General features: G+C 44.1%; 1 protein-coding gene across 2 annotated transcripts in view; it reads left to right on the top strand.

Moving 5' to 3' along the window:
* Positions 1-12,698, top strand: part of LOC141127861 (lysozyme g-like) — a 74,133-nt gene that overhangs the window by 27,082 nt on the left and 34,353 nt on the right. For both annotated transcript variants that reach the window (XM_073614706.1, XM_073614707.1), the window contains one exon: positions 1,115-1,253. In XM_073614706.1, the coding sequence (XP_073470807.1) occupies positions 1,115-1,253 (139 nt within the window). The remainder of the gene's footprint in view (positions 1-1,114; positions 1,254-12,698) is intronic.

The following is a 12,698-nucleotide window of genomic DNA, read 5'->3' as shown; positions in this document are numbered from 1 at the left end:
GGGACGTCCCGCTGACCTCTGGTGCTTTTACCAACTCACTGCTTCCATCGGTGAGTCGGAGACAGGATCCGCCGGCCCCGGATGTTTACCATAGAGATTTCCAGATGGTTGCCGGAGTTTCTATGATCGTTCGGAGGCCGGGCGCAATGTTATGACATCACGCCTGGCCTCTGCATTCAAACAAACGGCGCCGCCTTGGCTGGGAAGCTGAGATCGTTTTATTTATTTTTTTGACTTCAGGCTTCCCAGCTTAGAAGTGAGATGTGGGTTCTTATTGACCCCATATCTCACTGTAAAGAGGACCGATCATGCCATATTCCCATTACAAGGGATGTTTACATTCCTTGTAATAGGAATAAAAGTGATCAAAAAATATATATTTTTTTAAAACATGTCAAACTAAAAAAAAAGTAAAATTAACAATAAGAAAAAAAAAATTTATAGCGCCCCTGTCCCCGTGTGTTTGCGCGCAGAAGCGAACGCATACGTAAGTCCCACCCACATATGAAAACCGTGTTCAAACCACACATGTGAGGTATTGCCGTGAACGTTAGAGCGAGAGCAATAATTCTAGCCCTAGACATCCTCTGTAACTCAAAACATGTAACCAGAAAAATTTTTTAAAGTGTGGCCTATGGTGATTTTTAAGTACCGAAGTTTGGCACCATTCCATGAGCATGTGCAATTTTGAAGTGTGACATGTTAGGTATCTATTTAGTCGGCATAACTTCATCTTTCACATTATGCAAAAAAATTGGGCTAACTTTACTGTTTTTTTTTTTTTTTAAAGCACAAAACTGTTTTTTTTTCCAAAAAAAAAAGTTTTCGAAAAATTGCTGCGCAAATACCGTGCCAGATAAAAAGTTGCAATGACCACCATTGTATTCTCTAGGGTCTTTGTTAATAAAACATCTATAATGTTTGGGGGTTCTAGTTAATTTTCTAGCAAAAAAATGATGTATTTTACATGTAAGAGAGAAATGTCAGAATTGGCCTGGTGGTTAACATAAATAATAAAAAGGTTTAGCTTTAGCATTAGCAATGTTGTAGATCATCACTGCTATTTGATGGCATTGATTAAATCTGCTTATATAACTTGCATTCACTTTGGCAGGTTGATAAAAGACACCACACACCTAAGGGAACCTGGGATAGCGAGACACATATTGCTCAGGCAGTAGATATTTTTAATTCAACATACAATCAGATTGAGAAGAAATTTCCAGGGCAATCCAAAGAAAGTATACTGAAAGGTAAGAACATATGTAATCTGTATTAAAGCAAAAACACTGTTAAATGCATTGTCTGCATCACACTCTTGGTTAAGGGCCTGTGCACTCACCGGCAACTGCATTAGCTGGTGATGTGCTGAAAACTGCTTTTTTTCGCAAACACTATTGAAATGTCACATTTCATTAAGTTCTATTGGCCGCAGTTGCCACACTGCACTGAAAGAAAGTACGGCATGTCATACTGTGTTCAGTGCACACAGTCGTGTGAACTAGAATGAAATGGAACAAGGCCTTTTCCTTGTCTTGCATTAGGACTGGGCTGAGCAAGGCTGGCCATCACAGTCCCAACACACCTGGTATGAATGGACCTTAATTCACAGCTATACAGTTGTCCTCATAAGTTTACATACCCTGGCAGAATTTATGATTTCTTGGCCATTTTTCAAAGAATATGAATGATAACACAAAAACTTTTCTTTCACTCATGGTTAATGTTTGGCTGAAGCCATTTATTATCAATCAACTGTGCTTACTCTTTTTAAATCATAATCACAACAGAAACTACCCAAATGACCCTGATCAAAAGTTTACACACCCCAGTTCTTAATACCGTGTATTGCCCCCTTTAACATCAATGACAGCTTAAAGTCTTTTGTGGTATTTGTGGATGAGGCTCTTTATCTTCTCAGATGGCATAGGCATGCGCACTGGGTGTGCCTGGGTACACCCTAATGCCCAGGCACATCCAACACATCCCGGGACTTTTTTGCCAGCAGAATATGCAGGATCTCTATTTCGGCACCTCTGAACAATGGCAGCGCTGCTACTCTGCGAGTGGGACTATTATTTAGTTGGCTGTGTAACTCTTGGGAGTGCAGCCACTGATCGGGAAGTGAGCAGGCAAGCGACCGCATTTTCTGATGCTACTTCTATAGTTCCGGCTACAGCATCCCTGACAGCTGAATATCACTTCGCTGCCAGCTGTCGGGGATGCTGTAGCCGGAACTATAGAAGTAACATCAGGGCTGGATTAACCCCACTGATTTTGTCATCAAGTCCTGCCCACTGCCACCGCGAGGCTTCCGCAGCCCACCACTGCCCTTTGTTCACCGCCGAGAAAACCATTGGTTGCCAGGACCGTCCCAGGCAGAAGAGGAGGATGTAACTTTCTCCTCCCTGCCGTGCCTCAGAGTGCCCCGCCTCCCGGCTTCCACCCTGCAGTGAGTGCCGAAAATGGAATAAACTGAGGTGAAAGAGACCCGCCAGGGCTTGGGAATCAGGAGATGTCACTGGTAAGGAGAGAGTGGGGGCACAGACTCTGGCAGTGTGTGTGTGGCACTACAGCAAGCAGGGAGAGAGAGTGTGTACTCTCCTGCAGTGCAAGTCACACTGTGTGTGTGGGGCACCAGGGAGCAGCTGAGAAATGGGAGCCCGGCCTGCTATGCTGGGTTAGATGGCAAAAGCCAGCTCCAATACTTGGCGTCCTCGGAGAGAAAAGCGCTATACAAGGTCAATGCGAAGTATATATTAGCGGTGGAATAAAGAATGAAGCGAATGTGTGGAATGTTTGAGGAAGAAAATGTTCCCCCAGAATCTAAAGATGGTGAACCCAGCAACTGATAGAAGACGCTTAGGCTGCGATCACACCTAGGCATTCCGGATTGCGGGCAGAATTACTGCAATTCTAAAATTGCCGCAAAACATGTGACATGTTTGTGATCCTGTTACTTTCAATGGCACCCCAATTACGGGACAATATTGTCACCTGACAAATCGCGCAAACAAAATCGCTGGACACCTGTTTCCCAAAAGCAGTCCTGCAATTTTGACGCAATTTGTTAGGTGACAATTGCAGCAAAAAAACACCTCAATTGGGGAGATATTGAAAGTAAAGGGATCCCAAGCGCGTGCCGCGTTTTGCTGCGATTCGGGAATCCGGAACACCTAGGTGTGAACAGAGCCTCGCCGTGTCCATCATACGACAAGAACTTTCTGCACAGATGTCACCCCAGCAGGAATATTACACCCAAACTCCCCCAGCAGGAATATTACACCCATACCCCCCCCAGCAGGAATATTACATCTGATACTCCCACCCAGCAGCAATATTACACCCATACTCCCCCCAGCAGCAATATTACACCCACACTCCCCCCAGCAGGAATATTACACCCATCTCCCCCCAGCACGGTCCCTGACAGAGTGTACAGCTTGTATAACAGTGGAAATTTGCTGTCCCCTCAAAATAACTCAACACACAGCCATTATTGTCTAAACTGCTAGCAACAAAGTGAGTACACCCCTAAGTGAAAATTTCCAAATTGAGCCCAAAGTGTCAATATTTTGTGTGGCCACCATTATTTTCCAGCACTGCCTTAACCCTCTTGGGCATGGAGTTCACCAGAGCTTCACAGGTTGCCACTGGAGTCCTCTTCCACTCCTCCATGACGACATCCCGGAGCTGGTGGATGTTAGAGACCTTGCACTCCTCCACCTTTCGTTTGAGGATGCCCCACAGGTGCTCAATAGGGCATGCTTGGCCAGTCCATCACCTTTACCCTCAGCTTCTTTAGCAAGGCAGTGGGTCATCTTGGAGGTGTGTTTGGGGTCGTTATCATGTTGGAATACTGCCCTGCGGTCAGTATGTCACAGTAAACATTGGCATGCATGGTTCCCTCAATGAACTGTAGTTCCCCAGTGCCGGAAGCACTCATGCAGCCCCAGACCATGACACTCCCACCACCATGCTTGACTGTAGGCAAGACGCACTTGTTTTTGTACTTTTCACCTGGTTGCTGCCACACCCGCTTAAAACTCTGTACTCTCTGTATATACTATATATCCACTGTCATATATATATATATACTATATCCCCCCGTATATACCCAGATATAGAGGTGTGACATGTGTTCTCTCTGTATATACTATATATCCACTGTCCAGTATATCTCTATATACCCAGATATAGAGGTGTGACATGTGTACTCTGTATATATTATATATCCACTGTCCAATATATCTCTATATACTATATCCCCCCGTATATACCCAGATATAGAGGTGTGACATGTGTACTCTGTATATACTATATATCCACTGTCCTATAAATCTCTATATACTATATCCACCATATATACCCAGATATAGAGGTGTGACATGTGTACTCTGTATATACTATATATCCACTGTCCTATAAATCTCTATATACTATATCCTCCCCGTATATACGCAGATATAGAGGTGTGACATGTGTACTCTCTGTTTATACTATATATCCACTGTCCTATATATCTCTATATACTATATCCTCCCCGTATATACGCAGATATAGAGGTGTGACATGTGTACTCTCTGTATATACTATATATCCACTGTCCTATATATTTCTATATACTATATCCACATATATACCCAGCTATAGAGGTGTGACGTGTGTTCTCTCTGTATATACTATATATCCACTGTCATATATATATATATATATATATATATATATATATATATATATATATATATATATATATATATATATATATATATATATATATATATAATCTTGTATAACAGTGGAAATTTGCTGTCCCCTCAAAATAACTCAACACACAGCCATTAATGTCTAAACTGCTAACAACAAAGGTGAGTACACCCCTAAGTGAAAAATTCCAAATTAAGCCCAAAGTGTCAATATTTTGTGTGGCCACCATTATTTTCCAGCACTGCTTTAACCCTCTTGGGCACGGAGTTCACCAGAGCTTCACAGGTTGCCACTGGAGTCCTCTTCCACTCCTCCATGATGACATCACGGAGCTGGTGGATGTTAGAGACCTTGCGCTCCTCCACCTTTCGTTTGAGGATTCCCCAGATATAGAGGTGTGACATGTGTACTCTCTGTATATATTATATATCCATTGTCCTATATATCTTTATATACTATATCCCCCCCCACCGTTCATCCCCCAGATATAGAGGTGTGACATGTGTACTCTCTGTATATACTATATATCCACTGTCCAATATATCTCTATATACTATATCCACCATATATACCCAGATATAGAGGTGTGACGTGTGTGTACGTATACTATATCCACCGTATATACCCAGATCTAGAGGCGTGATGTGTTTACTATCTGTATATATATATATATATATATATATCTATATACTATATCCACTGTATATACCCAGATATAGAGGTGTGACACGTGTACTCTCTGCATAAATGATATATACACTGTTCTATATATCTCTATATACTATATCCCCCGTATATACCCAGATATAGAGGTGTGATGTGTGTACTCTCTGTTTATAATATATATCCACTGTCCTATATATCTCTATATACTATATCTCCCGTATATACCCAGATATAAAGGTGTGACATCTGTGCTCTCTGTATATACTATATATCCACTGTCCCTATATATCTCTATATACTATATCCCCGTATATACCCAGATATAAAGGTGTGACGTGTGTACTCTCTGTATATACTATATATCCACTGTCCTATATGTATATCTCTATATATCTCCCGTATATACCCAGACATAGAGATGTGACGTGTACTCTCTGTATATACTATATATCCACTGTCCTATATATCTCTATATACTATATCCCCTGTATATACCCAGATATACAAGTGTGACATGTGTACTTTCTGTATATACTATATATCCACTGTCATATATCTCTATATACTATATCCTCCCCGTATATACCCAGATATAGAGGTGTGTACTCTCTGTATATACTATATATCCACTGTCCTATATACAGTGGGGACGGAAAGTATTCAGACCCCCTTAAATTTTTCACTCTTTGTTATATTGCAGCCATTTGCTAAAATCATTTAAGTTCATTTTTTCCTCATTAATGTACACACAGCACCCCATATTGACAGAAAATCACAGAATTGTTGACATTTTTGCAGATTTTAAAAAAAAGAAAAACAGAAATATCACATGGTCCTAAGTATTTAGACCCTTTGCTGTGACACTCATATATTTAACTCAGGTGCTGTCCATTTCTTCTGATCATCCTTGAGATGGTTCTACACCTTCATTTGAGTCCAGCTGTGTTTGATTATACTGATTGGACTTGATTAGGAAAGCCACAGACCTGTCTATATAAGACCTTACAGCTCACAGTACATGTCAGAGCAAATGAGAATCATGAGGTCAAAGGAACTGCCTGAAGAGCTCAGAGACAGAACTGTGGCAAGGCACAGATCTGGCCAAGGTTACAAAAAAATTTCTGCTGCACTTAAGGTTCCTAAGAGCACAGTGGCCTCCATAATCCTTAAGTGAAAGATGTTTGGAACGATCAGAACTCTTCCTAGAGCTGGCCGTCCGGCCAAACTGAGCTATCGGGGGGAGAAGAGCCTTGGTGAGAGAGGTAAAGAAGAACCCAAAGATCCCTGTGGCTGAGCTCCAGAGATGGAGTCGGGAGATGGGAGAAAGTTGTAGAAAGTCAACCATTATTATTATTATTATACAGGATTTATATAGCGCCAACAGTTTACGCATCGCTTTACAATATAAAAGGGAGACAATACAGTTATAATACAATAAAATACAAGAGGATTAAGAGGGCACTGCTCAGAAAAGCTTACAATCTAATAGGGTGGGGCAGGTGGTACAAAAGGTTGTAACTGTGGGGACTGAGCTGTTGGAAGTGGTAGGAGATTAGTTGGAGATGTGATAGGCTTTCCTGAAGAGATCGCTTGAAGGTAGCAAGAGTAAGGGATAGCTGTATAGATGGAGGTAGTGAGCTCCAGAGGATGGGAGAGGCTCTGGAGAAATCCTGGAGACGAGCATGGGAGGAGGAGATGAGAGAGCTTGAAAGCTGGAGGTCTTGAGAAGAGCGGGAAAGGTCGATTTGGGTGATATTTGGAGACAAGATTGGTGATGTAGCACGGGGCACAGTTGTGAATGGCTTTGTATGTTGTGGTTAGTATTTTGAATTTAATTTGCTGGGTGATTGGGAGCCAGTGTAGGGATTGGAGTAGAGGGTTGGCAGACACTGAGCGGTTGGTAAGGTGGATAAGTCTGGCAACAGCATTCATGATAGACTGAAGAGGGGATAGCCTATGAAGAGGTAGGCCAATGAGAGGGGAATTGCAATAGTCAAGGCGAGAGATAACGAGGGAGTGAATGAGGAGCTTGGTGGTTTCATTTGTTAAAAAGGGGCGAATTTTAGAGATGTTACGGAGGTGAATTCTACAAACTTTTGACAACGATTGGATTTGAGGCTGAAATGACAAGTTAGAGTCTAGGATTACACCTAGTACCCTGGCGTGAGGGGAGGGACTGATGGTTGCATTGTTGATTTTGATGGAAAAGTCATGGAGGGGGGCATGGGTGGGGGGGAATATTAATAGCTCAGTTTTAGAGAGATTTAGTTTAAGGAAGTGGTGCAACATCCATGCTGATATGTCAGTTAGTAAGTTAGTAATGCAAGAGGAGACTGAAGGAATGAGGTGAGGAGTAGACAGATAGGTTTGGGTGTCATCAGCGTATAAGTGGTATTGGAAGCCGTAGGCGGTTATTAATTGACCTAGGAAGGAGGTGTAGATAGAGAAGAGAAGGGGTCCAAGAACAGAGCCTTGGGGGACCCCCACAGAAAAGGGGCAATGGAGAGGAGGAGACAGAGTTGTAGGTGACACTGAAGGAGCGCTGTGATAAATAGGCAGAGAACCAGGATAGAGCAGAATCTCGGAGGCCAAGGGAATGTAGTTTATTGAGAAGGAGCGGGTGGTCAACAGTATCGAAGGCCGCAGAGAGGTCAAGTAGTAGGAGTATGGAGTACTTGCTGTTGGTTTTAGCAGTTAGTAAATCGTTAGTGAGTTTTAGTAAGGCAGTTTCCGTGGAGTGCTGCGAGCGAAAGCCAGACTGTAAGGGGTCAAGAAGGTTATTTTTACTGAGGTAGGAGCTAAGACGGTTGTAGACTAAGCCTTCAAGTTTAGAGGTGAATGGGAGCAATGAGATGGGTCTTAAATTGTTCAGGTTGGTAGGGTCCAGTGAGGGCTTTTTAAGAATGGGAGTGATCTGCGCATGTTTTAGAGGGGAGGGGAAGATGCCACTAGAGAGGGAGAGATTGAAGATGTGGGTGAGGGAGCATAGGATAGAAGAAGAGGGTGACCGTAGTAGTTGTGAGGGAACAGGATCCAAGGGACAATTGGTTAGGTGGGCATCCGAGAAAAGTTTTGTAACCTCTTCAGTAGTAGCCAATTCAAAAGAGGAGAGTGTTGAATGTGCTGCTAACCATCACTGCAGCCCTCCACCAGTCAGGGCTTTATGGCAGAGTGGCCCGACGGAAGCCTCTCCTCAGTGCAAGACACATGAAAGCCCGCATGGACTTTTAATGGACTCCAAGATGGTGAGAAATAAGATTCTCTGGTCTGATGAGACCAAGATAGAACTTTTTGGCCTAAGCGGTATGTGTGGAGAAAACCAGGCACTGCTCATCACCTGTCCAATACAGTCCCAACAGTGAAGCATGGTGGTGGCAGCATCTTGCTGTGGGGGTCTTTTTCAGCTGCAGGGACAGGACGACTGGTTGCAATCGAGGGAAAGATGAATGTGGCCAAGTACAGGGATATCCTGGACGAAAACCTTCTCCAGAGTGCTCAGGACCTCAGACTGGGCCGAAGGTTTACCTTCCAACAAGACAATGACCATAAGCACACAGCTAAAATACTCCGTGACTGTTCTTGAATGGCCCAGCCAGAGCCCTGACTTAAACCCAATTGAGCATCTCTGGAGAGACCTAAAAATGGCTGTCCACTAGGGATGAGCCGAACACCCCCCTGTTCGGTTCGCACCAGAACTTGTGAACAGGCAAAAAAATTTGTTCGAACACCGTTAAAGTCTATGGGACACAAACATGAATAATCAAAAGTGCTAATTTTAAAGGCTTATATGCCAGTTATTGTCATAAAAAGTGTTTGGGGATCTGGATCCTGCCCCAGTGGACATGGATCAATGCAAAAAAAGTTTTAAAAACGGCCGTTTTTTTCGGGAGCAGTGATTTTAATAATGCTTAAAGTGAAACAATAAAAGTGTAATATTCCTTTTAAATTTCGTACCTGGGGGGTGTCTATGGTATGCCTGTAAAGGGGAGCATGTTTCCCATGTTTAGAACAGTCTGACAGCAAAATGACATTTCAAAGAAAAAAAAGTCATTTAAAATTACTCACGGCTATTAATGAATTGCCGGTCCGACAATACACATAAAGGTTCATTGATAAAAACGGCATGGGAATTCCCCACAGGGGAACCCCGAACCAAAATTTAAAAAAAAAAAATGACGTGGGGTCCCCCTAAATTCCATACCAGGCCCTTCAGGTCTGGTATGGATATTAAGGGGAACCCCGGCCAAAATTTAAAAAAAAAATGGCGTGGGGTCCCCCTCAAAATCTATACCAGACCCTTCAGGTCTGGTATGGATTTTAAGGGGAACCCCACGCCAAAATTTTTTTTAAAAATGGCGTGGGGTCCCCCCATAAAATCCATACTAGACCCTTATCCGAGCATGCAACCTGGCAGGCCGCAGGAAAAGAGGGGGGACAAGAGAGCGCCCCCCCCCCTCCCGAACCGTACCAGGCCACATGCCCTCAACATTGGGAGGGTGCTTTGGGGTAGCCCCCCAAAACACTTTGTCCCCATGTTGATGGGGACAATGGCCTCATCCCCACAACCCTTGCCCGGTGGTTGTGGGGGTCTGCGGGCGGGGGGCTTATCAGAATCTGGAAGCCCCCTTTAACAAGGGGACCCCCAGATCCCGGCCCTCCCCCCGTGTGAAATGGTAAGGGGTGTACAAAAGTACCCCTACCATTTCACAAAAAAACTGTCAAAAATGTTAAAAATGACAAGAGACAGTTTTTGACAATTCCTTTATTTAAATGCTTCTTCTATCTTCTATCTTCTTTCTTCTATCTTCTATCTATCTTCCTTCGGTTTCTTCCTCCATCTTCTTCTTCTGGTTTATCTGGTTCTTCCTCCGGTGTTCTCGTCCGGCATCTTCCTCCGTGGCGTCTTCTTCCCTTCTTCTCCTCGGGCCGCTCCACATCCATGATGGCATGGTGGGAGGCTCCCGCTGTGTGACGCTTCTCCTCTTCTGACAGTTCTTAAATAATGGGGGCGGGGCCACCCGGTGACCCTGCCCCCCTCTGACGCACGGGGACTTGATGGGGACTTCCCTGTGGCATTCCCTGTGATGTCAGAGGGGGGCGGGGTCACCCGTTACGTAACTGCGGCCTGCCAGGTCGCGTGCTCGGATAAGGGTCTGGTATGGATTTTTGGGGGGGACCCCACGCCATTTTTTTTTTAAATTTTGGCGCGGGTTCCCCTTAAAATCCATACCAGACCTGGTGCCGGAGGAGAACACCGGAGGAAGAACCAGAAGAAGAAGAAGAAGATGGAGGAAGAAACCGAAGGAAGATAGAAGATAGAAGAAAGAAGAAGCATTTAAATAAAGGAATTGTCAAAAACTGTCTCTTGTCATTTTTAACATTTTTGACCGTTTTTTTGTGAAATGTTAAGGGTACTTTTGTACCCCCTTACCATTTCAAACAGGAGGGAGGGCCGGGATCTGGGGGTCCCTTTGTTAAAGGGGGCTTCCAGATTCCGATAAGCCCCCCACCTGCAGACAACCACCGGGCAAGGGTTGTGGGGATGAGGCCCTTATCCCCATCAACATGGGGACAAGGTGTTTTGGGGGGCTACCCCAAACCACCTTCCCAATGTTGAGGGCATGTGGCCTGGTACGGTTCAGGGGGGGGCGCTCTCTTGTCCCCCCCTCTTTTCCTGCGGCCTGCCAGGTTGCGTGCTTGGATAGGGGTCTGGTATGGATTTTTGGGGGGACCCTACGCCATAATTTTTTTAAATTTTGGCCGGGGTTCCCCTTAATATCCATACCAGACCTGAAGGGCCTGGTATGGAATCTAGGGGGACCCCCCATGTCATTTTTTTTTTTAAATTCTGGTTTGGGGTTCCCCTGTGGGGAATTCCCATGCCGTTTTTATCAATGAACTTTTATGTGTATTGTCGGACCGGCAATTCATTAATAGCCGCGAGTAGTTTTCAATGACTTTTTTTCCTTTGAAATGTAATTTTGCTGTCAGACTGTTCTAAACACGGGAAACATGCGCCCCTTTACAGGCATACTATAGACACCCCCCAGGTACGAATATTACACTTTTATTGTTTCACTTTAAGCATTATTAAAATCACTGCTCCTGCAAAAACATCCGTTTTAAAACTTTTTTTGCATTGATCCATGTCCCCTGTGGCAGGACCCAGGTCCCCAAACACTTTTTATGACAATACCATGCATATAAGCCTTTAAAATTAGCACTTTTGATTTCTCCCATAGACTTTTAAAGGGTGTTCCGCGGCTTTCGAATTTGCCGCGAACACCCCAAATTGTTCGCTGTTCATCCCTACTGTCCACCAACGTTTACCATCCAACCTGACATAACTGGAGAGGATCTGCAAGGAGGAATGGCAGAGGATCCCTAAATCCATGTGTGAAAAACTTGTTGCACCTTTCCCAAAAAGACTCATGGCTGTATTAGATCAAAAGGGTGCTTCTACTAAATACTGAGCAAAGGGTCTGAATACTTAGGACCATGTGATATTTCAGTTTTTCTTTTTAATAAATCTGCAAAAATGTCAACAATTCTGTGTTTTTCTGTCAATATGGGGTGCTGTGTGTACATTAATGAGGAAAACATGAACTTAAATGATTTTAGCAAATGGCTGCAATATAACAGAGTGAAAAATTTAAGGGGGTCTGAATACTTTCCGTCCCCACTGTATCTCTATATACTATATCCATCATATATACCCAGATATAGAGGTGTGATGTGTGTACTCTCTGTATATACTATATATCCACTGTACTATATATCTCTATATACAAGATCCACTGTATATATTCAGATATAGAGGTGTGTATGGGTGTAATATTCCTGCTGGAGGCAATATCGGTGTAATATTCCTGCTGGGGGTTGTATGGGTGTAATATTCCTGCTGGGGGGAGTATGGGTGTGATATCCCTGCTGGGGGGAGTATGGGTGTAATATTCCTGCAGGGCGGAGTATGGGTGTAATATTCCTGCTGGGGGGGTGTATGGGTGTAATATTCCTGCTGGGAGGAGTATGGGTGTAATATTCCTGCTGGGGGGAGTATGGGTGTAATGTTCCTGCTGGGGGGAGTATGGGTGTAATGTTCCTGCTGGGGGGAGTTTGGGTGTAATATTCCTGCTGGGGGGAGTTTGGGTGTAATATTCCTGCTGGGGGGGGGGGGGGGGTGGGTGTAATATTCCTGCTGGGGGGAGTATGGGTGTAATATTCCTGCTGGGGGGGGAGTATGGGTGTGATATCCCTGCTGGGGGGAGTATGGGTGTGATATCCCTGCTGGGGGAAGTATGGGTGTAATATTCCTGCTGGGGGGG

The sequence above is a fragment of the Aquarana catesbeiana genome, linkage group LG02, assembly GCF_042186555.1.
Source record: "Aquarana catesbeiana isolate 2022-GZ linkage group LG02, ASM4218655v1, whole genome shotgun sequence".
NCBI lineage: Eukaryota > Metazoa > Chordata > Amphibia > Anura > Ranidae > Aquarana > Aquarana catesbeiana.
Note: the sequence above shows the minus strand (reverse complement) of the source record. Positions and strands in the feature narration are given on the sequence as shown.